The sequence below is a fragment of the Salmo trutta genome, chromosome 5 (genome assembly GCF_901001165.1).
Source record: "Salmo trutta chromosome 5, fSalTru1.1, whole genome shotgun sequence".
Lineage (NCBI taxonomy): Eukaryota > Metazoa > Chordata > Actinopteri > Salmoniformes > Salmonidae > Salmo > Salmo trutta.
In genome coordinates this window covers 54,195,965-54,221,156 of record NC_042961.1, presented here as the reverse complement: position 1 = coordinate 54,221,156, position 25,192 = coordinate 54,195,965, and the positions used below count along the sequence as shown (strand labels likewise).

At 41.4% G+C, this 25,192-nt stretch overlaps 1 protein-coding gene and 1 long non-coding RNA gene across 2 annotated transcripts in view; one reads left to right on the top strand and one right to left on the bottom strand.

Annotated features, from left to right (window-relative positions):
• The first annotated feature begins 4,546 nt into the window (after nt 1-4,546).
• On the top strand, nt 4,547-17,640 carry LOC115194529 (uncharacterized). The gene is made up of 6 exons (XR_003878384.1): nt 4,547-4,808; nt 5,677-5,762; nt 7,341-7,486; nt 8,649-8,734; nt 10,705-10,830; nt 16,560-17,640. It is a non-coding gene; the product is annotated as an uncharacterized LOC115194529 (long non-coding RNA).
• Nucleotides 17,641-21,783: 4,143 nt separating this feature from the next.
• Nucleotides 21,784-25,192, bottom strand: part of ndrg2 (NDRG family member 2) — a 36,289-nt gene continuing 32,880 nt past the window's right edge. The window contains exon 16 of the mRNA XM_029754284.1: nt 21,784-25,178. Within this exon, the coding sequence (XP_029610144.1) occupies nt 25,015-25,178 (164 nt within the window). The 3' untranslated portion in view covers nt 21,784-25,014. The remainder of the gene's footprint in view (nt 25,179-25,192) is intronic.

Sequence of the window (25,192 nt, the reverse complement as noted above, 5' to 3'; positions counted from 1 at the left end):
ATGGCACACATACACAATTCATGTCGCAATCGTCTCAAGGCTTAAAAATCCTTCTTTAACCTGTCTCCTCCCATTCATTTACACTGATTGAAGTGGATTAAATAAGCGACATCAATAAGGGATCATAGCCTTCACCTGAATTCACCGGGTCTGTCTTTGCCATGGAAAGAGCAGGTGTTCTTAATGTTTTGTATTCTTGGTGTATATAGTACTGACATTTTACATTTACATTTACATTTAAGTCATTTAGCAGACGCTCTTATCCAGAGCGACTTACAAATTGGTGCATTCACCTATAATATCCAGTAGAACAACCACTTTACAATAGTGCATCTAAATCTTTTAAAGGGGGGGGTTAGAAGGATTACTTTATCCTATCCCAGGTATTCCTTAAAGAGGTGGGGTTTCAGGTGTCTCCGGAAGGTGGTGATTGACTCCGCTGTCCTGGCATCGTGAGGGAGCTTGTTCCACCATTGGGGTGCCAGAGCAGCGAACAGTTTTGACTGGGCTGAGCGGGAACTGTGCTTCCTCAGAGGTAGGGAGGCGAGCAGGCCAGAGGTGGATGAACGCAGTGCCCTTGTTTGGGTGTAGGGCCTGATCAGAGCCTGAAGGTACGGAGGTGCCGTTCCCCTCACAGCTCCGTAGGCAAGCACCATGGTCTTGTAGCGGATGCGAGCTTCAACTGGAAGCCAGTGGAGAGAGCGGAGGAGCGGGGTGACGTGAGAGAACTTGGGAAGGTTGAACACCAGACGGGCTGCGGCGTTCTGGATGAGTTGTAGGGGTTTGATGGCACAGGCAGGGAGCCCAGCCAACAGCGAGTTGCAGTAATCCAGACGGGAGATGACAAGTGCCTGGATTAGGACCTGCGCCGCTTCCTGTGTGAGGCAGGGTCGTACTCTGCGAATGTTGTAGAGCATGAACCTACAGGATCGGGTCACCGCCTTGATGTTAGTGGAGAACGACAGGGTGTTGTCCAGGATCACGCCAAGGTTCTTAGCACTCTGGGAAGAGGACACAAGGGAGTTGTCAACCGTGATGGCGAGATCATGGAACGGGCAGTCCTTCCCCGGGAGGAAGAGCAGCTCCGTCTTGCCGAGGTTCAGCTTGAGGTGGTGATCCGTCATCCACACTGATATGTCTGCCAGACATGCAGAGATGCGATTCGCCACCTGGTTGTCAGAAGGGGGAAAGGAGAAGATTAATTGTGTGTCGTCTGCATAGCATGTGAGGATATGACAGAGCCAAGTGACTTGGTGTATAGCGAGAATAGGAGAGGGCCTAGAAGAGAGCCCTGGGGGACACCAGTGGTGAGAGCACGTGGTGCGGAGACAGATTCTCGCCACGCCACCCGGTAGGAGCGACCTGTCAGGTAGGACGCAATCCAAGCGTGGGCCGCGCCGGAGATGCCCAGCTCGGAGAGGGTGGAGAGGAGGATCTGATGGTTCACAGTATCAAAGGCAGCAGATAGGTCTAGAAGGATGAGAGCAGAGGAGAGAGAGTTAGCTTTAGCAGTGCGGAGAGCCTCCGTGACACAGAGAAGAGCAGTCTCAGTTGAATGCCCAGTCTTGAAACCTGACTGATTAGGATCAAGAAGGTCGTTCTGAGAGAGATAGCAGGAGAGCTGGCCAAGGACGGCACGTTCAAGAGTTTTGGAGAGAAAAGAAAGAAGGGATACTGGTCTGTAGTTGTTGACATCGGAGGGATCGAGTGTAGGTTTTTTGGGGGGGATAGTTACATATTGGGATATTAGTTTTCTCCATAATTTTAAATAGGTAAAAGCCCTAATAATATGGTGATTTTTGAGTGACATTTGACTCTATTAAAATATAGACTGACCCCCTCTTCTTCCTCTTCATCCCTCAGACCTTCAGCAAGCTGTTCCTCTTTCTGAGCAGAATGCCACAGCCTGAGAGAGAGAAAGACAGGGAGAGAGAGAGAGGGAGGGAGTGAAAGATCGAGTTAAAGAGACAGAGGAGGGAAAAATGTGAGAAAGAGAAAGGAGAGGTGGAGGAGCGATTGTGGTTTAGTTTTAACGTCTTTGCTGTGCACACCTTACTGTTATAATGGATAGTCTGCACAGCCTTTCATGAGAACCGTGGCCTTTGTGTTCTCTCCCTCTCTCCCTCCTGTCGTCATCTCTATATTATCTTATCTGTTTCTGTTCATGGTCCATTTTTCCTGAGGACTTAAAATCCACTCTACAGTATGTAGAATAAGCAGTTCAGTTACATGGCTGTGAAGGGAATGTGTTTTCTATGGGAACCAGTCATTACAATTAGCCAATCCTCATATGTCTCCTCCCACCAGCCTCCTGTGTACTGCAAATAGTACTGTACATACGGGACATGCAAACAGACTCACATTACCTTGGACTCCATGAGCGGTGTATACCCATGGGGCACCTTTCAGTTCATCAAGAGGTTTCTCCTAAGAAACACACCATTATTAGAAACCCCAACATACACATTATATGGGCAAATGCAAAAGTGTAAAGAAACTAATGTAGTGTCACACACAGGCATACACACACAGTATAAATACATGAAGCACCTTGGAACCTCTGCAAGGTGTGTATTCATGAGCACCTTTTGGTTCATTCCGGGAACTGTACAAGAAAAACGTTTCAGCGTCATACAGACATTTAAAAATGGCATGAATACAGAAGCATGTGCACATACGGTTTTCCTTCCTTACATTTTCGAGGCTGATTGCGAACCCTCTGTGAGGCACAAACTTGTTTTGACCCGTTTACTTCTCTTCTGTTCAGGTGATAGAAAAGGTCTCAATGATAGACGTTTTATCCATTCTTTTGCAAGACCAAACCATACGAAATGGCAATCAACTTCCTTAAAGTGTTAAGCATGAGAAGAAAACATACATATCCACCTGTTTCATAATTTTCTTCCTCCTCTTCAGAGTTGTTATCCAAACCCGCAGCCTGTTAAACCAGAAAACAAATGTGGTGTTCCACAAGGATCAGTGTTAGCACCGCCAATTTTGTCATCACAACATTTATGCAATATAATCTGTTTTAATTTGAATGCGTTTTTCAGAATTTCATCATCTCTAGCACCTAACCAGTGTCTACATATGTGAAAACAACACATATGATCAGTGGATAAAAAGATGAGAAGAAAGGTCATAAAAAATGCTTCTCTGTGACATCACAGGGTAGGATTAAAAGTTAGAAACGGTGATTTTCAAAACCTGTCATGAGTTTCTTGCCCAATGGAGGGTATTTTGTTGATCCCCACGTCACTGTGAATCTCATAGTGTTTGAAAATCGCTGTTTTTAAAATGTTTTCACTTTTGAACTAAAAATGTAGAAATGCACCTTTTCAAATATGTTGACACTGGTATTGTGCTGGAGATAATAGAAATGAGGTTCAAAAGTGGAGTTGTCCTTGAAGAGGACTGCCTTTAAAAAGCAACAAATCCCTTTGAAAACAGCCTATGTGGCATCGATATGAGTCTGAAAAAGTTCTTTGAGTGTCAAAATTGACTACAAAGTGTAAATAGGATAATTTTGTAGATAAAGTCAGTCTGGGCTAAAACGGAGTTTGGAACATCCATGCGTCACAACAGGTAAATGAAGGTTGGGTTTTGATTACTGCAGTGATTGCTCTCTACCAATAGCATAGACAGTGTGACAGGCCTACTCAGCAGCTCTGACTGTTTACATAAGACAACACGTCACACATTTTTTTACTTTAGAAACACAGCACCAAACACCTTAATTATATTTAAAATTGCACAACTAAAACATTCTTGAGTTATCTTAGATTCCTTCTGGGGATTTTGAGGAAGTGAAATAGGCTCATTACCAAAATGCCGAATCGGTTAGGAAACACAGCTCCAAGACTGAAATCTCATTTTTCTAATGAGCAACATAAAAACACATGTGAAAATCTACATGTTCAGAGGAATTTTAGCCTGTTTTGGTGGGATGGAGTTTTGGCTTTCCTGGTGACATCACCAGGTGTTAAATTAGTCAACTCGTTCAACCCATTCAATAAACTCTTTGGAGAAAATAAATATTTGCGAAAAATTGACTCTAAAAACATAGCTGGTGATCTTGCTCGTTTCATGGTCAATTCATAGGGGCAGCTGGTGGAGCTACTCTTCCTGGTTCCTTGAGGCCCCCACACCGGCCCTATGCAGCCGTTTCTATATCAATATGAAATCATTTCTGAGTAACAATTAAGTACCTTACTGTAATATTATTTTTTTTTTATGTCACTTTTGCAGTGTTAGTTTATTCAGGTGTTATACATTATGATATCAGCCCACTGGGTTAAAAAGCCACTATGGCCAAGCTGTTGCTGCTTGAGTTTCTCAATGCTGTGGTGCCTAAAAAGACTGCTTATTATATACAGGTGATCACAAGTCCATAATGTACTATAGTTTGTTCAAATAGCATCACAGGGTCCACACCAAAATACCTGTAATGAGAGAGAGACACAGAGAGAGAGGGAGAGAGAGACACGCAAACACACACACACACACACACACACACACACACACACACACACACACACACACACACACACACACACACACACACACACACACACACACACACACACACTTTAAACCAGACAGAGAAAACACTTAATATATTGATATAGTGCTTCCACTCTGTGGTGTTATGTTGTACTGCAGTTTTGAGGAGAAGGAAGTGGAGGAGAGTGGAGGAGGAGAGTGAAAGTAAAAGATAAAGTACAATTGCACAGAGAACCAACACCAACTGAGTGGAAAACGTGGTTACAATTTCCAAATCCATTTTTCATCATTTTTCAACAACTAAGGTGAGAAAATGTTTACATTAAAGTAAGAACATTTTTGATTAAGGTTAGAAAGTGTTTAAATTATTATAGAGTTTGTGAAATCTGGTTTTACATTTACACTTCAATTTAACTTAGCAGATGCTCCTATCCAGAGAGACTTACAGTTAATGCCTCCATTTTAAGAGACAACCACATATCACAAAGTAAGAACATGTTCCCCCAATCAGGGTAAAGGACTATAACTGTAACTGTAATCCGTTGCATTACTAAGAAAAATATTGCAATCAGATAACATGTACTTTTGAAAAAAATGTATCATTATTATTTTTTGCAAACATCAAATTTTGAAATTATGTTTGTGAAAAAAATATTTAACACCTTTCTTTTTCGCAGTGTTATTCAAAATAGCAATGAAAAGAGTCACAATTTTAAGTTTGTTCCATCTGAGCGAGTCTGAGCACAAGTCAGACATCACTACTATATGATGACAAACCAAATGGGTTTGATGGATCGAGGGAAAAGGGCAGGAAAAGGCTTTTGTAGGCTACAGTCCAAGCTATGTCTTCCAATAGCTTATAGCCTCATTTTATAGAGATATAGCCTCATTTTATAGAGATATAGATATTTCGTTCAATTGGAAATATACATTTTTGTATTTTTCTAATGCATCTTAAAGGGAAAGTCATCTAAAAATGCATTACTGATTTGTGGTAATCCAAAAGTTACATTACTGAGTACAATTTTGGACAAGTAACTAGTGACAGTAAAGGATTACATTTAGAAAGTAACCCAACCCTGCCTACAATAAAGTAGTTATCAACAAAGTCAGTTCTAGTAGGAAAATACAAGTGCCAGTGTTATTCTGTTATTATTTTATTATTCATCTTAGATCCCTTGAAGCTTTCCTCAGACAACCCTCAACCATCATCACCTCTGGATGTTCTACATCCACCAGACCTGCAGTAATTCAGCTGAGTATGTTTTGACAGGAGTTTATCATTAGTGCTGTTGTGGGGAAATGACATAGAGTATATTATACAATAGTGTGTTCATGTGAGACTTTTACTATTTGCAATCGAGTCAGTTTTAGCTATCTTTATGAACAGTATGTATATATGCATATGTGTGCGTGTGTGTGTGTGTGGAGTGATGGGGTAAGACATTTGTACTAGGCTAATGAGATATATATTATTTATTGAAATGACCTTTGAACAGCAGTAAATACAGCAGATTGTAACTTTAGCATAACACCACACTTACAGTTCCCCTTATTTGTTTTACTGTACCTCCCTAAAGTTGAGGTTTGCAGGAATTGGTGAAAATATCGCCATGGCATAAAAAATGAATGCTTGAAGATGGAATACAGGCTACCTGGAATGTTAGGCATTTTTGGTGGGATGGAGTTTTGGCCTGCTTGGTGGTGTTACCAGGCAGTAAATTAGTTAGACCAATAAGAAAGAGAGTTCCAAACCTCTCTGCCAATAACAGCTAGTTTTCAGTTTGCCCCTCCCCACTCAGACCACTCCCAGACAGTCCTAACAAAATTTTAGCTTATTTTTACCATTTTAATTGAAAACAATCACAGTAAAGTACTTCATTTTCACCCAAAAATGATTTGATATTGAGATAAAAACAGCTGTGTTGGAACCTTAGCTGAGATAGTTAATTTAATGAGATATTAAGTTTCAAATGTTAATTTAGTCATCAAAATGGTTTGTGGGTTTCTATATCAATATGAACTCATTTCTGAGTAACAATTAAGTGCCTTACTGTAATATTATTTTCATTCAAATTGTCAAAAATATGTATATTTTTAATGTCACTTTTGCGGTGTTAGATTAATCAGGTGTTATACATTATGATACCGGCACACTGGGTTAAAAAAGGCACTATGGCCAAGCTGTTGCTGCTTGAGTGAACCCAGTACTCCCATTTCTCAATGCTGTGGTGCCTAAAAAGACTGCTTATTATATACAGGTGATCACAAGTCCACAATGTACTATGGTTTGTCCAAATAGCACCACAGGGTCCACACCAAAATGAGATAGAGAGAGAGAGAGAGAGAGAGAGAGAGAGAGAGAGAGAGAGAGAGAGAGAGAGAGAGAGAGAGAGACGCAGGCACGCACGCACCTACACTTAAAACCAGACAGAGAAACACTTGATATATTGATATAGTGCTGCCGCTCTGTGGTGTTATGTGGTACTTGCTGCTTGAGTTTCTCAATGCTGTGGTGCCTAAAAAGACTGCTTATTATATACAGGTGATCACAAGTCCATAATGTACTATAGTTTGTTCAAATAGCATCACAGGGTCCACACCAAAACACCTGTAATGAGAGAGAGACACAGAGAGAGAGGGAGAGAGAGACACGCAAACACACACACACACACACACACACACACACACACACACACACACACACACACACACACACACACACACACACACACACACACACACACACACACACACACACACTTTAAACCAGACAGAGAAAACACTTAATATATTGATATAGTGCTTCCACTCTGTGGTGTTATGTTGTACTGCAGTTTTGAGGAGAAGGAAGTGGAGGAGAGTGGAGGAGGAGAGTGAAAGTAAAAGATAAAGTACAATTGCACAGAGAACCAACACCAACTGAGTGGAAAACGTGGTTACAATTTCCAAATCCATTTTTCATCATTTTTCAACAACTAAGGTGAGAAAATGTTTACATTAAAGTAAGAACATTTTTGATTAAGGTTAGAAAGTGTTTAAATTATTATAGAGTTTGTGAAATCTGGTTTTACATTTACACTTCAATTTAACTTAGCAGATGCTCCTATCCAGAGAGACTTACAGTTAATGCCTCCATTTTAAGAGACAACCACATATCACAAAGTAAGAACATGTTCCCCCAATCAGGGTAAAGGACTATGACTGTAACTGTAATCCGTTGCATTACTAAGAAAAATATTGCAATCAGATAACATGTACTTTTGAAAAAAATGTATCATTATTATTTTTTGCAAACATCAAATTTTGAAATTATGTTTGTGAAAAAAATATTTAACACCTTTCTTTTTCGCAGTGTTATTCAAAATAGCAATGAAAAGAGTCACAATTTTAAGTTTGTTCCGTCTGAGCGAGTCTGAGCACAAGTCAGACATCACTACTATATGATGACAAACCAAATGGGTTTGATGGATCGAGGGAAAAGGGCAGGAAAAGGCTTTTGTAGGCTACAGTCCAAGCTATGTCTTCCAATAGCTTATAGCCTCATTTTATAGAGATATAGCCTCATTTTATTACTATCTGTAGTAGAAGGCAATGGTTTAGAAGGGCCTACATGACTAACCTATAAAGTAAAATGCAACATCCATTTATGGCCCGCTTTGTAAACTCTAAAATAGATTTATCCTTTCATCTTCAAATAATATTTTTGCAGGAATCTCCTTGCGAATGATTTTGCCGAAGATTGTATTACCGTCGGCCTGGGCAACCTGAGCTTTTGCTATCTCGTTGTCAGAAAATGACTATTTAACTGTTCTCTAGTTTGGTACATTTTCCCGCCAGCTAATCAATCATGATACTGTAATTGACCTCAGTAACTTCTGATCTATTTATTCTAATTATTATTTGCTATTTCGTTCAATTGGAAATATACATTTTTGTATTTTTCTAATGCATCTTAAAGGGAATGTAATCTAAAAGTATATTACTGATTACAATTTTGGACAGGTAACTAGTGACAGTAAAGGATTACATATAGAAAGTAACCCAACCCTGCCCCCAATAAAGTAGTTATCAACAAAGTCAGTTCTAGTAGGAAAATACAAGTGCCAGTGTTATTCTGTTAATTATTTTATTATTCATCTTAGATCCCTTGAAGCTTTCCTCAGACAACCCTCAACCATCATCACCTCTGGATGTTCTACATCCACCAGACCTGCAGTAATTCAGCTGAGTATGTTTTGACAGGAGTTTATCGTTAGTGCTGTTGTGGGGAAATGACATAGAGTATATTATACAATAGTGTGTTTATGTGAGACTTTTACTATTTGAAATCGAGTCAGTTTTAACTATCTTTATGAACAGTATTTATATATGCATATGTGTGTGTGATGGGTTAACACATTTGTAGTAGGCTAATGAGATTATTTATTGAAATGACCTTTGAACAGCAGTAAATATAGCAGATTATAACTTTAAGATAACAGCTGTAATGGAGACGAAGGGAGTCAGGCTGCAGTTGGTGAGTTGAACATAAACAAACATGGAGCGATACAAACCAAGAGAAGCGTCTGACATGAAAACAGAACCAATACAGCCCGGTGAGAAAAGCTACAGAGTACTAGATATAGGGATAGTAATCAGGGTAGTGATGAAGTCCAGGTGTGTCTGATGATAGGGCGCAGGTGTGCGTAATGATGGGCTGCCAGGACCGGCAACGTCGAGCGGGAGTAGACGTGACCGTACACCGAATAGAGGGATGCCCCGAGGAGCGGGCCGGTCGGCAAAGGTAGAAATCTCAGATGATGTTGGATCTCGAATGTCGTCCACCCGTACCCAACACTGCTCCTCTAGACCGTACCCCTCCCAGTCCACCAGGTACTGGAGCCGACCCCCACGATGTCAGGTGTCCAGGAAGGATCTGACGGCATAGGCAGGGCTTCCCTCGATGTCCAGGGGATGTGGAGGGGTGTCGTGGTGTTTGGCCTCAGCTTGCGGACCAAGAACCCCCGGCCTGAGGAGGGATCCGGTAGTTAGTGGGGAGCTCTAGTCTATGTCACCTCTGACAGAACAGAGTGATAGATAAATGATAAGTAATCAAGGTAGTAATGAAGTCCAGGTTTAACTGATGGGGCGCAGGTGTGCGTAAAGGTGGGTTGCCAGGACCGGTGGTTAGTAAACCGGCGACGTTGAGCGCCGGAGGAGCGAGAGTAGACGTGACAACCGCACTTGTGGGCAATAATTCAAAACTGCCCTGTCCTTCACCTCCCATAAATATAAAAACATATTCATATCTATACATTATTATATATATATATATATATATATATTTTTTTTTTTTGAACAAAAATATAAACACAACATGCAACAATTTCAACAATTTTACTGAGTTACAGTTCCTTTCAGGAAATCAGTCAATTGAAATTAATTCCGTAGGCCCTAATCTATGGATTTCAGATGACTGGGCAGGGGCACAACCATGGGTGGGCCTGGGAGGGCATAGGGCCACCCACTAGGGAGCCAGGCCCAAAAAGTCAGAATTCGTTTTTCCCCACAAAAGGGCTTTATTATAGACAGAAATACTCCTCAGTTTCATCAGCTGTCCGGGTGGCTGGTCTCAGACGATCCTGTTGGTGAAGAAGCCGGATGTGGAAGTCCTGGGCTGGCATGGCTACATGTAGTCTGCGGTTGTGAAGACGGTTGGACGTACTGCCAAATTCTCTGAAACGACGTTGGAGGCAGCTTATGGTAGAGAAATGAACATTTAATTATCTGGCAACAGCTCTGATGGACATTCCTGCAGTCAGCATGCCAATTGCATGTTCCCTCAAAACTTGAGATATCTGTGGCATTGTGCTGTGTGACCAAACAGCACATTTTAGAGTGGCCTTTTACTATCCCCAGCACAAGGTGCATCTGTGTAATGATCATGCTGTTTAACCAGCTTCTTGATATGCCACACCTGTCAGGGGGATGGATTATCTTGGCAAAGGAGAAATGCTCACCAATAGGGATGTAAAAAAATGTGCACAACATTGAAACATGGGACCAACACTTTACGTGTTACGTTTATATTTTTGTTCAGTATAAATATGCAGCACATATTGACCTACAAATACACTATAAATAGCTACACTTTGATAAAACTTATGTCCACTACCATCGTCTTGTCTATTGATTCATCCTTGTGTTCTGTTTCTACAGCCTCTCCCTCTCCAGCACACAACTAAGATCTGCAGCTTCTGGTGAACCGTCTAAGAGGAAGACAATTAACAAAGTCAGATATGACAACTGCTGGAAACAGACGTAGCAAGGAAATTGGCCATGATAGTAAGTAATATTTATTAACTTATTAAAGCGGTTTCACCCAGAGCAACCCACATAAAAAAATACAGTTTACTATATAATACTAGTGGTTAGAGCGTTGGGCCAGTAACCGAAAGGTTGCTGGATCGAATCCCCGAGCTGACAAGGTAAAAATCTGTCATTCTGCCCCTGAGCAAGGCCGTTAAGCCACTGTTACCCGGGCGCCGAAGACGTGGATGTCGATTTAAGGCAGCCCCCCGCACCTCTCTGATTCTGAGGGGTTGGGTTAAATGCAGAAGACACATTTCAGTTGAAGGCATTCAGTTGTACAACTGACTAGGTATCCCCCTTTCCACCTATAGTTCTTATCATAGAATTCTGTAGTATTCTGTAGTAGACTGTAGTATACTATAGTACACTGTACTATCCCTCTATCATGTAGTGCTTACTATATAATTTTGTAGTGTACTACAGTATAGTACAGTAATGTCTTTAAAAACACTACAGTAAATACTACAGTAATGTCTGAAAAAATACTACAGTAAATACTACAGTAATGTCTGCAAAAACACTACAGTAAATACTACAGTATACTACAGTCATATCTGCAAAAAAACACAACTCTAAATACTACAGTATGTAAATATTGTAATACTACTACAGTATACTATAGTATTTTTTCATGTGGGAAGGCTTAATTTTTATCACGGGTTGTCGACAATGCAGATTTTAAAGGCAATGTTACCATGTTCGGGGGGGGAGGGTTGCTTTCACGGTAAAAGAAAGCAGATATTGGCTCAGTCTGAATTTACCTTTAAATGGCGCATTGTATACAGGCGTGACCGATTTGAATCTGGCCCCAAGTTTCTTCCTGGTATACCCTACAAGAGATTATCATTATATTTCATGACATGACTACAAATATTCCTGGACAAAAGATACAAATAACAATAATAATCCACTACCTTTGTACTTAGAGATTTAGGTGTAATAAAGTAGCCTAGCAGATATAAGAGTTGGGACCATAACCGAAAGATTGCTCATTGGAATCCCCAAGCCGACTAGGTGAAAAATTTGTCAATGTGCCCTTGAGAAAAGCACAAAATCCCAATTGCTCTGGATAAGAGTGTATGCTAAAATGTAAATATACTGCTCAAAAAAATAAAGGGAACACTTAAACAACACATCCTGAATGAAATAAATAATCTTATTAAATACTTTTTTCTTTACATAGTTGAATGTGCTGACAACAAAATCACACACAAATAATCAATGGAATCCAATTTATCAACCCATGGAGGTCTGGATTTGGAGTCACACTCAAAATTAAAGTGGAAAACCACACTACAGGCTGATCCAACTTTGATGTAATGTCCTTAAAACAAGTCAAAATGAGGCTCAGTAGTGTGTGTGGCCTCCACGTGCCTGTATGACCTCCCTACAACGCCTGGGCATGCTCCTGATGAGGTGGCGGATGGTCTCCTGAGGGATCTCCTCCCAGACCTGGACTAAAGCATCTGCCAACTCCTGGCAGTCTGTGGTGCAACGTGGCGTTGGTGGATGGAGCGAGACATGATGTCCCAGATGTGCTCAATTGGATTCAGGTCTGGGGAACGGGCGGGCCAGTCCATAGCATCAATGCCTTCCTCTTGCAGGAACTGCTGACACACTCCAGCCACATGAGGTCTAGCATTGTCTTGCATTAGGAGGAACCCAGCGCCAACCGCACCAGCATATGGTCTCACAAGGGGTCTGAGGATCTCATCTCGATACCTAATGGCAGTCAGGCTACCTCTGGCGAGCACATGGAGGGCTGTGCAGCCCCCCAAAGAAATGCCACCCCACACCATGACTGACCCACCGCCAAACCGGTCATGCTGGAGGATGTTGCAGGCAGCAGAATGTTCTCCACGGCGTCTCCAGACTCTGTCACGTCTGTCACGTGCTCAGTGTGAACCTGCTTTCATCTGTGAAGAGCACAGGGCGCCAGTGGCGAATTTGCCAATCTTGGTATTCTCTGGAAAATGCCAAACGTCCTGCACGGTGTTGGGCTGTAAGCACAACCCCCACCTGTGGACGTCGGGCCCTCATACCACCCTCATGGAGTCTGTTTCTGATTGTTTGAGCAGACACATGCACATTTGTGGCCTGCTGGAGGTCATTTTGCAGGGCTCTGGCAGTGCTTCTCCTGCTCCTCCTTGCACAAAGGCGGAGGTAGCGGTTGTTTCCCTCCTACGACCTCCTCCACGTCTCCTGATGTACTGGCCTGTCTCCTGGTAGCGCCTCCATGCTCTGGACACTATGCTGACAGACACAGCAAACCTTCTTGCCACAGCTCGCATTGATGTGCCATCCTGGATGAGCTGCACTACCTGAGCCACTTGTGTGGGTTGTAGTCTTCGTCTCATGCTACCACTAGAGTGAAAGCACCGCCAGCATTCAAAAGTGACCAAAACATCAGCCAGGAAGCATAGGAACTAAGAAGTGGTCTGTGGTCCCCACCTGCAGAACCACTCCTTTATTGGGGGTTGCCTATAATTTGCCTATTGGGGGTTGCCTATAATTTCCACCTGTTGTCTATTCCATTTGCACAACAACCTGTGAAATGTATTGTCATTCGGATTTGCGTCCTAAGTGGACAGTTTGATTTCACAGAAGTGTGATTGACTTGGAGTTACATTGTGTTGTTTAAGTGTTCCCTTTATTTTTTTGAGCAGTGTATATATTTTTGGACAGTGAAGCAAAACATTTAAATTTGGCACTATACTCTAACATTTTGGATTTGAGGTAAAACGTTTGATATGAGGTGACCGTACAGAATGTCACCTTTTTATTTGAGGGTATTTTCAGACATCTGTTTTACCATTTAGAAATGATACACTTTATGTATAGTGAGGGAAAAAAGTATTTGATCCCCTGCTGGTTTTGTACGTTTGCCCACTGACAAAGAAATGATCAGTCTATAATTTTAATAGTAGGTTTATTTGAACAGTGAGAGACAGAATAACAACAAAAAAATCCAGAAAAACACATGTCAAAAATGTTCTAAATTGATTTGCATTTAAATGAGGGAAATAAGTACTTGACCCCTCCGCTAAACATGACTTAGTACTTGGTGGCAAAACCCTTGTTGGCAATCACAGAGGTCAGACGTTTCTTGTAGTTGGCCACCAGGTTTGCACACATCTCAGGAGGGATTTTGTCCCACTCCTCTTTGCAGATCTTCTCCAAGTCATTAAGGTTTCGAGGCTGACGTTTGGCAACTCGAACCTTCAGCTCCCTCCACAGATTTTCTATGGGATTAAGGTCTGGAGACTGGCTAGGCCACTCCAGGACCTTAATGTGCTTCTTCTTGAGCCACTCCTTTGTTGCCTTGGCCGTGTGTTTTGGGTCATTGTCATGCTGGAATACCCATCCACGACCCATTTCCAATGCCCTGGCTGAGGGAAGGAGGTTCTCACCCAAGATTTGATGGTACATGGCCCTGTCCATCGTCCCTTTGATGCGGTGAAGTTGTCCTGTCCCCTTAGCAGAAAAACACCCCCAAAGCATAATGTTTCCACCTCCATGTTTGACGGTGGGGATGGTGAGCTTGGGGTCATAGGCAGCATTCCTCCTCCTCCAAACACAGTAAGTTGAGTTGACGCCAAAGAGCTCCATTTTGGTCTCATCTGACCACAACACTTTCACCCAGTTGTCCTCTGAATCATTCAGATGTTCATTGGCAAACTTCAGACGGGCATGTATATGTGCTTTCTTGAGCAGGGGGACCTTGCGGGCACTGCAGGATTTCAGTCCTTCACGGTGTAGTGTGTTACCAATTGTTTTCTTGGTGACTATGGTTCCAGCTGCCTTAAGATCATTGACAAGATCCTCCCGTGTAGTTCTGGGCTGATTCCTCACCGTTCTCATGATCATTGCAACTCCACGAGGTGAGATCTTGCATGGAGCCCCAGGCCGAGGGAGATTGACAGTTCTTTTGTGTTTCTTCCATTTGCGAATAAAAGAACCAACTGTTGTCACCTTCTCACCAAGCTGCTTGGCGATGGTCTTGTAGCCCATTTCAGCCTTTTATAGTTCTACAATCTTGTCCCTGACATCCTTGGAGAGCTCTTTGGTCTTGGCCATGGTGGAGAGTTTGGAATCTGATTGATTGATTGCTTCTGTGGACAGGTGTCTTTTATACAGGTAACAAACTGAGATTAGGAGCACTCCCTTTAAGTGTGCTCCTAATCTCAGCTCGTTACCTGTATAAAAGACACCTGGGAGCCAGAAATCTTTCTGATTGAGAAGGGGTCAAATACTTATTTCCCTCATTAAAATGCAAATCAATTTAGAACATTTTTAACATGCGTTTTTCTGGATTTTTTAGTTTGTTATTCTGTCTCTCACTGTTCAAATAAACCTACCATTAAAATTATAGACTGATCATTTCTTTGTCAGTGGGCAAACGTACAAAATCAGCAGGGGATCAAATACTTTTTTCCCTCACTGTATGTGTGGTCTTTTATTCCAAGCACGGAATGACTACATCAAGCTTTTGACTCTACAAACTTGTTGGATACATTTGCAGTTTGTTTTGGTTGTGTTTCTGATTATTTTGTGTCCCATAGAAATGAATGGTCAATAATGAATTGTGTTATTTTGGAGTCACTTTTATTGTAAATAGTAATTTAATATATTTCTGAACACTTCTACTTTAATGTGGATGCTACCAGGATTATGGATCATTTTTTTTAGAGTCACAAGCTTGATGTAATCATTGCGTGCTAGAAATATATGACCAAAATACAACACTTTTGACTACTTTAATACACTACAGTGTGTACAAAACATTAAGAACACCTTACGAATATTGAGTTACACCCCTTTTTGCCCTCAGAACAGCCTGAATTCCTTGGGGCATGGACTCTACAAGGTGTCGAAAGCATTCCACAGGGATGCTGGGCCCATGTTGACTTCAATGCTTCCCACAGTTGTGTCAAGTTGGCTGGATGTCCATTGGGTGATGGATCATTCTTGATACACACGGGAACCTGTTGAGCATGAAAATCCCAGCAGCGTTGCAGTTCTTGACACAAACCGATGTGCCTGGCACCTACTACCATACTCTGTTCATAGGCACTTAATTCATTTGTCTAGCCATTTCACCCTCTGAATGGCACACATACGCAATCCATGTCTCAATTGTCTCAAGGCTTAAAAATCCTTCTTTAACCTGTCTCCTCTCCTTCATCTACACTGATTGAAGTGGATTTAACCTTCTGACATCAATAAGGGATCACTGCTTTCACCTGGATTCACCTGGTCAATCTATGTCATGAAAAGAGCAGGTGTTCATAATGTTTTGTACAATCAGTGTATAAATGAATTTGATACTTATGACACCTTCAAAAGGGGGACTAGATAAATAAAGTGCATTAATTTCTAATCGGTAAAAAATATATGTATGCAAATACCCTCAAATAAAATGTGACATTCTGTACTGTCACCTCATTTAAAACATTTGATCTCAAATAATGAGCCAAATTAACAAATATTTTTGCTTCACTGTCCAAATAAATATGAAGGGGAGTGTATGTGAACGCATAACTGAAACTTGGTTAAACTAAGATGTTTTTCAACACTAACTGAGATCAGAAGTAACTGGTAAATTAGGTATTCAATGAGAAATGTTAATTGGTGGGTGGGTTGTGGGTTTGTGTTTTTCCTCTGGATAACATTGTTCTGATAATTATATATATTTCTTCCAGTGTCAAAAGAACTAGGAAACCTCAAGCATGACATCAAGTCATTCAAGGAACTCTTTGATGGAAAGAAAACAGATTTACAAGAAAGAGCAAATTACTTTAAACAGAAAGCTGCTGATATTAAGAGTATGCAGGACAAAGCTGCCATATACAGGAATGTTGTGTTTGGAATTACGGCATTGGGATTAGGTCTAACTTTTGTTACTGGCGGCACCTCCCTGCTCGTTACAGGGACACTTAGTGGAGCTGCTATCGCTGCTTCTAACACCATCAAGAACATATTAGAGAATAATGGCAAAGAGAAAATTAAGAACAATGCAGAAGAATTCAATAAAAATATTCAACCAATTGTTGAATGCCTGGAAAAAATCCAAACAAATGTTCAAACATTAGAGGAACTGTTCTCCTCCACATCCATGGTAGCTGCAGGTCTGAGTACAGCAGCAAAAGTAACCAGACTGCTGAAGAATGTGGCTGAACTGTGCAAAAGCATTGAGCTTGGTGCAGTACGATTGGAAGTGGTGTTACTTGACATCGTCCGTCTTCTTGACATGATCATGGCCATCTTTGAGGTCCGTAGGGACGAGGCTCTTGAAAATAAGTTCTTTGCTAAAATCATGGAATCAGCTGAACTGTGTCGGAAGACAATAATTGACTTTGAAACGTTGACAGGAGAATTCAACAAAGTGTCAGATTTCTTACAACATTTCTGAAAACTATCAGGCGGTACACTGTGCCATGATAGATCTGAGACTGAAGAAAACTGCTCAATTCTATCAATGCTGTGATGCATAACAAGTCTGGATATGATGCACAGGTGGTTGAACTTCTACTTTAACTTGGACAAATAATGGCAGAAACAGAAGAGAAATTGGGAACTAAGTTAGTTTGTCTATGTCCACTCAGTGCTCCATAGTGTAAATATTTTGTAAAATCAATGTCAATTATTTTTTACTTTCATGCCTCTTCTCTTTTGTGAATTGTACATGTCACAGTTCAAAGGAACTATTCATCTGACAATGTTAAATTAATTTAAGTGTAAGAAAACAATTAAGAATCTAAAATAAATATTTTTCTACAAATACTTGGTTTCAGTTTCAAATGTTTTGCAAAAGAAACACTCTGAAATATGTGTGACATTGTTTTGTTAGAATAAAGTTTAGGATATTGGGATTAGCTTTTTGTTTTTTGCTGGAGAGTCTGGGGTTATGCCTCGTAAGAATATCAAGTGCGTCACTGCTCTCATCCAGGGCCAAGGAGAAATAGTGCTTCGTCTGGAAGTGTGGGGACAAGTTGTAATATTTCAAGACGGCGATGCTCTCTTTGCTTTCTAAGCACACAGCTTTCTCTGATACCTCAATAAAGAAATAATTTGATGTCCACTCTTGCTGGAACACCCTACATTCATTGTCTACTTTTCTTTTATATGAATTCTTAAAACAAAAATCTAGCTAGCTACTGTGGAGGTGGTAGTAGTGGAGGTGGTAGTAGGAGAGGTGGAGGTGGTAGTAGTGGAGGTGGTAGTAGGAGAGGTGGAGGTGGTAGTAGGAGAGGTGGAGGTGGAAGTAGGAAAGGTGGAGGTGGTAATAGGAGAGGTGGAGGTTGTACATTTACATTTACGTCATTTAGCAACTTACAAATTGGTGCATTCACCTTATGATATCCAGTGGAACAACCACTTTACAATAGTACATCTGTATCTTTTTTTGGGGGGGGGGTTGGAAGGATTACTTATCCTATCCCAGGTATTCCTTAAAGAGGTGTGGTTTCAGGTGTCTCCGGAAGGTGGTGATTGACTCTGCTGTCCTGGCGTCGTGAGGGAGCTTGTTCCACCATTGGGGTGCCAGAGCAGCGAACAGTTTTGACTGGGCTGAGCGGGAACTGTGCTTCCGCTGAGGTAGGGGGGCCAGCAGGCCAGAGGTGGATGAACGCATAGCCCTTGTTTTGGTGTAGGGACTGATCAGAGCCTGAAGGTACGGAGGTGCCATTCCCCTCACAGCTCCGTAGGCAAGCACCATGGTCTTGTAGCAGATGCGAGCTTCAACTGGAAGCCAGTGGAGAGAGCAGAGGAGCGGGGTGACGTGAGAGAACTTGGGAAGGTTGAACACCAGACGGGCTGCGGCATTCTGGATGAGTTGTAGGGGTTTAATGGCACAGGCAGGGAGCCCAGCCAACAGCGAGTTGCAGTAATCCAGACGGGAAATGACAAGTGCCTGGATTAGGACCTGCGTCGCTTCCTGTGTGAGGCAGGGTCGTACTCTGCGAATGTTGTAGAGCACGAACCTACAGGATCGGGTAGTAGGAGAGGTGGAGATTGTAGAAGGAGAGAGATGTTGTAGTAGTGGCTGTAGTGATGTTTTTTTTAAAGGTGTATTCTCACCGGCAGAGTAGAAAAATGTGTAAAACAACAGTTAAACGCTCCATCTTGAAAAGTAACAGGAAATACAATAAGTAGTCCTATAGTGCCTATAACGATGTTATGAATGTCTTCTGAGCATGTTATGTATGCACAAACCTGAGTAAATTTGTGTATGTATTCTAGGTCTCTAACATTTCATGTATTGTTAGGGTTGCAAAAATAAATCCCAGGAAATCCAGAATCTTCCAGCCAGGATTTCTGAAATATCTTGGAATTTTGGGAAGTTACCAGATTTTTAAACCCTATCTACAGGTGCGGTATGTATTGTGAAGCATAGGTCTACAGTAAGAACAGGAGATAATTAAACCTCAGAGAGGGTTGATGAAATACCCCAATGATGCTTTTAAAATAAGATACAATGTTTGTCTTGCTGCTAGGTCTCTCCATTAATTTAATGTCTATTTAAGGTGCAGATCTATGTTGTACTTGTTGGTTCTTACCTCCTACATGATCTGTTCCCAGACTTCCCACAGAGCAGTTATGTCCTTTTCAAAATCTTGATGGTATCCTCTTACTACCTTTCCCAGGTTCTCCTGGTGTCAAACATGGTTCCTTTTAGTCTATTTCATATCACTCTTTTTGATCAATAACTTAAATAATCAGATGATATCATGCAGTGAAATCGCTAAATCTGCCCTCAGGCTCTTCTGTGGGATTCTCTAGAATATGGGTGTCAATGTTGACATGGCATTATAACAGGGATGTAATGTAAACGATGGATCTAGCTGATTGTCCTGACCAGTTAAAGTAACCAGGAGTTGTGTTCATTAGGCACCAAATGGAAGAAAAGGAACTGAAACAGGGAATGGACTTAATGGACAACAGGAAACACCCATTTTTGTTTTCTGTTGCAAAACAAAAACGTTTCAAAACGTTTTCCATCGAGTACCCGAATGAACATGACCCTGGTTTCACACAAACAGAGAAATGTATTTGGGAGTACTAAGTAATAACAGGCAGCGGCGGATTTAGGTATAGGCGACATGGGCAGCCGTCCAGGGTGGCATCTTGCCGGGGGCAGCACGGGGCGACTGCACAAAAAGATTTGGAATGGTGACATTTGCGCAATCAGTTATCTATCTCTCATTTGCACGTCACGTCAATGATATCATGTCACCGTGTGGGACTGTGGGTCAATTAATCTTGTCGTCCTGATTCTAGTTGACCTCAGGTCTCCCCACTGGAAGCCAGAGGTAGAGGGAGAGGGAGCAGGGGGAATCTATCAAGTAGCGTACCTCTAACATTGTACAGTACTAATGCAATTAGTCAAATCAGTCACACTACGAAATGCTACCAAATAAACCACAATTCATTCATAATACTGTGAATATATAGTTTCACAGACATATTGTTGCATTTTTTATGGTTTGTGCGAAATCGTTAAGAATAATATAAAACCAGTCTGCACACCACCAAGGTGAATTGTTTTGGTCTTGACTCTTGGTTGACAGTGTTGGAGGATGGGTAATGTATTGATGCTCGAGTGCCAAATCAACACAAATGGATAAGTAAAGGTCTAAGCCATCAGGTGCCCAGTTTAGGAAAAAGAGGAAAGAAGAGGAGAAACTCATGAAAGATAAAGGTATGCAGCTACGTCATCTCTTGATGAGTATAATATTATGCATGTAATGAAATAGTATAACACTTATGTTTGTTAACCTATGTTGCTTGCTATGTTATTACACATAGGGGGACAATATTCCGTTTTCTGTCCAACTAGCTTACTTAACATTGGATATCATTTCACACAGTTTCATCATGATAACGTGTGTAGCCTGCAGCAAACCGATTACAACCTAACTAACACATTATTGATTTGGATAACTTTCATTGAGGTGACATCATAAAGGTTTTCTGTGATTGTATTGACTAGGTCCTGAGCTCAGTGAGGGGAATTTCCAATGCTATAGGTTAACTTAAAAGACGTCTACATTATGCTGATATTTTGTATCTTTTGTAATATATTTAGTCTTTTGGGGTGAATAAAAATGAGTTAGTACAGAATGGTGCTTTTGTTGTTGTTGGCGGGGGGAGGGTTCGCCCAGGGAGCCATACAAGCTAGAACCGCCACTGATAACAGGTTATACAGAGAGAGGAGTTGGGTTTCTCTTGCTATGCCAGGAAGTACTATTGTTCTCTGTAGGAAAATGCAGCGTGTGGTGGGTTGTGTTGATTAGCAATCAGGTGAACCACGGCAACATAACAAGTATATGGATAAGTACAGCAGAAGACGCCAGATTGGTTGATGTCGTTCTCAAACAAAAACATAGCCTAAACACAATAGACATTCATACACATTTGTTCAAGCAATTCCCAATCTCCTCTCTGATGTAAACTCACTCCAATCTCCTCTCTGATGTAAACTCACTCCAATCTCCTCTCTGATGTAAACTCACTCCAATCTCCTCTCTGATGTAAACTCACTCCAATCTCCTCTCTGATGTAAACTCACTCCAATGTCCTGTCTGATGTAAACTCACTCCAATCTCCTCTCTGATGTAAACTCACTCCAATCTCCTCTCTGATGTAAACTCCCTCCAATCTCCTCTCTGATGTAAACTCACTCCAATCTCCTCTCTGATATAAACTCACTCCAATCTCGTCTGATGTAAACTCACTCCAATCTCCTCTCTGATGTAAACTCACTCCAATCTCCTCTCTGATGTAAACTCACTCCAATCTCCTCTCTGATGTAAACTCACTCCAATCTCGTCTGATGTAAACTCACTCCAATCTCCTCTCTGATGTAAACTCACTACAATGTCATTTTGAATATCACAAATTGGACTAATAAAGAAAAGAACATAGTCAAGATTTCTTCTTGTCTTTTATTACTACTCAGTAATGTTTTAGGTTGTTCATTTTATTACACAGACAAATTAGCCACACAAGTAAATTTGATTGTATTCTGTTATTTTTTTAAATTTTTGTTAATCATTTATATTATTCTCCCTTTTGTTTAGTGCTGTTGCTAAAAAAAGTTACACAAGAACTAACACACTGTTGTCTAACTTGTGAGCACACTGAGGCGGTAAACTAACACTTCACTTAATAAAACGAAATGGTCAACAACAAAATAGGAAAATAAGAGTATGATTGAAGGAAAAACGAGAGTAAAAACCAAAAAGAAGAAATGGACAAGCGTACATTCACACAGCCCCGCCCACTGTCAACTCAAACAGTAAGCCCCCCCTTCTCCCTTTATTGGTAAACTATTAGGCTCCACCCATTTCCCCTTTGTTAGTCGAGGCTCCCATTCCAGATTGGTTGATTCTCAATGCAAGACTAGGAGGAGCCTAAATATCATTAACATAACATTCCAATTATTATCTAGGAACATCATCACCCCCATCATCATCATCATCACAATACTCTTCTCATCCGACCTATCCTCAGTATCTTCATCAACAACCATCCAACCAGACTACTCTAAAAAGTGAGGAAGGGGGAGGAACTCTGAAGAGAATCGGAAAGAAACGAGCAAACAGGTTTGTAAAATTCAAAGTAATTATTTTTAAATGTTATATAAGCCATATTAATGATTGCACTGAACTACGGAAACCAAACACACACATTGCATGCACACACACATTCACACACCCGAAAACATACACACAGCTCTCCAAGTGTATTCTGTAATTGAGTCAAATAACAGTGTGTTCAGTCCATTGGTTAGGATCAGGGCAGTGTTAAGCTTCACATGAATGTACTTTTAGTCTATGACCTTTTACTATATGTAGATCACATTAACAATTTAAAATTCAGTTTTCACTGAAAGTATATTACAATCCTATAAAACAATCGTATAAAACTGTTTTTAGCTTTGACTTTGAGTATATGACAAGTCTACAACACTTCTAAATGTTCTAACTGGCAATCATACAGAGAAGGGTTCCTATAGTATGACTTGATGAGTGTGGACAGTCACCCTCTAGGTTTAGGGTGTAGTGTAAGGGTGTAGGGTTAGGGAGTTGGCAGTGTAGGGGCTGGTTCATTGTTGATTTATAAGAAGGTCCGATGGGACAGGGGATGGGTTCTATCCTATCCTCATCTCACCTCTTAAATTGTGCTTAGAACGTATGAGAGCTTTCAAATGCACACACACTTGCACGGGACATAAACACAGTCACAAACGCGCCCAAACACCCAGGAACACACAGAGTCACACAATAATGCCTTATTTCACACTCCCTTCTCTATACGGATACCTCTATACTCTAGTCCAGTACTGTCCACTCCACATACCTCCTGACTTCAGAGAGACATGCTATTGGTTCTCTCAGCTGACTGTCAAACAGACAGACGTGGTATTGGTTTGCTCAGCTGTCAGTCATGGTCAGTGCATCACTATAGGGCTATGCAATGCCTACATCTAGCTATCACACAACATGTACAGTGTGCTTGTTCAACAAGGTATTTGCTAGCTTATCTCTTTGATGAAGACTAAAGTATGTTAGTAGTGAGGTATATGCAGGCTGGAATAGGGGGAAGTTGCCCCATAGATGCTGATCTTGGGTCAGTTTAGCATTTTCTTCACTAATGGTTAAGGTTAGGATTGGTGGAGGGGAAGCGTATCCTAGATCTGTACCTAGAGGGGAACTTCACTCCATAGCATGCAGGTACTGTACATGTATGTATGTCGTCATAAAGCCTATTGGACAAACACAGTGACCCCTGCTGGTCGAGTCTGGGACTGCCAGCAGCATTGGAAGCACTTGTTACTGATTTACTAGTGTAGGAGTTAACTCACTATAACAATGTCACTCTTCTTCATCCATCCTCATCATCGTCATCTGCTAATCTTTGCCCAAAAGCTTAATAACAAACACACATGTGCACACACACACACACACACACACACACACACACACACACACACACACACACACACACACACACACACACACACACACACACACACACACACACACACCCCAACAAACCCATATTTGCATACAAAAGAAAAGGAAACATTCCGTCTATATTCACATTGGCTGAAATCAGATCAGGCATGCAGATGCTCCACACAGTCAAACAACCACATCCCCCTTACCCGCCCACCCCAATCCCCTCATGGGAACAAAAATGTGTCACTTGAACAGGGCTAATGGAAGACATGATCTACCCGGCAACAGTGAGGAGGAAGTAGACTTTCATTGGCTGTTGCTATGGTTAAGGTTCACATTACCAATGACAAGCCTCACCCCTTCACTGAGGCAAGTTACAAAAAGCAACAATACAAAAAAATCATAATAAATTGATTAAAGGAGTTGACAGACACACATTTTCATTATAAGTATTTCTGCTAGTCTTTTCTTCTATTTCATAATATTTCAAACTTTAAAATTAAAGAGAAACATTGTTATAACGTTACTATTACATCATTGTCAGTATAATTATTAATAGCATTAATATCATAGTCATATTTCTCATTATCATAATCATAATTATTACTATTGGTTAACACTACGGTGAGGTCACTACAGACCCCTCCCACTCCATAGGTTAAAGGGCTCTATTGGCTGACAGACTTTCCGATAGAGGGAGGGAGAGAGGACTGGCCGACACCCCTAAAATGCCCTTTCCTTGCTACCCTTTTTTCTATATTCCCTTGTTCCTAAATTCTCCCTTTCTTCCATTCCTTATTTTCATTTATCCCTTCCCTCTATCCTTCGCTGTCTAGGTGAAGATCTCTCTCTCTTTCTCTAAAGAGATGAATAGATGAGGTTGAGATGAATTGTGGGAGGACAGTGTTTTAGAATGAGATGAATTGTGGGAGGACAGTGTTTTAGTAACGGTCTTTCATTTTCCCTCTGTCCCTCTACTTTTACAATATCTACTTTTGCATATCTCTCCCTCTGTCTGTCTGTCTCTTTCTGTTAGCTGGTCTGGGGGAATGACAGGTTTAAGAGATGTGGGAGTGGGTTAGTGACAAATGCTATCATCCCACTCTCACCCACCACCCATACATCTAGCTCTCCATCCCTCTAGCTCTCCAGCTCTCCATCTCTCTCTCTCTCCCTCTCTCTCTCTCTCTCTTCAGCAGGACACCTCCATGGTATGGGAGGGGCTGGGGGGCATCTGCCCGCCCTGAGAGCTCTGAGACAGGGTACGAGAACGCTGACGCTCCCCGTCCATGGAGTAGGAGGAAGACAGTGAGGCGGTGCGCGAACGAGACAGGCGGGTCATAATGGACGATGCCACTGTGGGAGAGGGA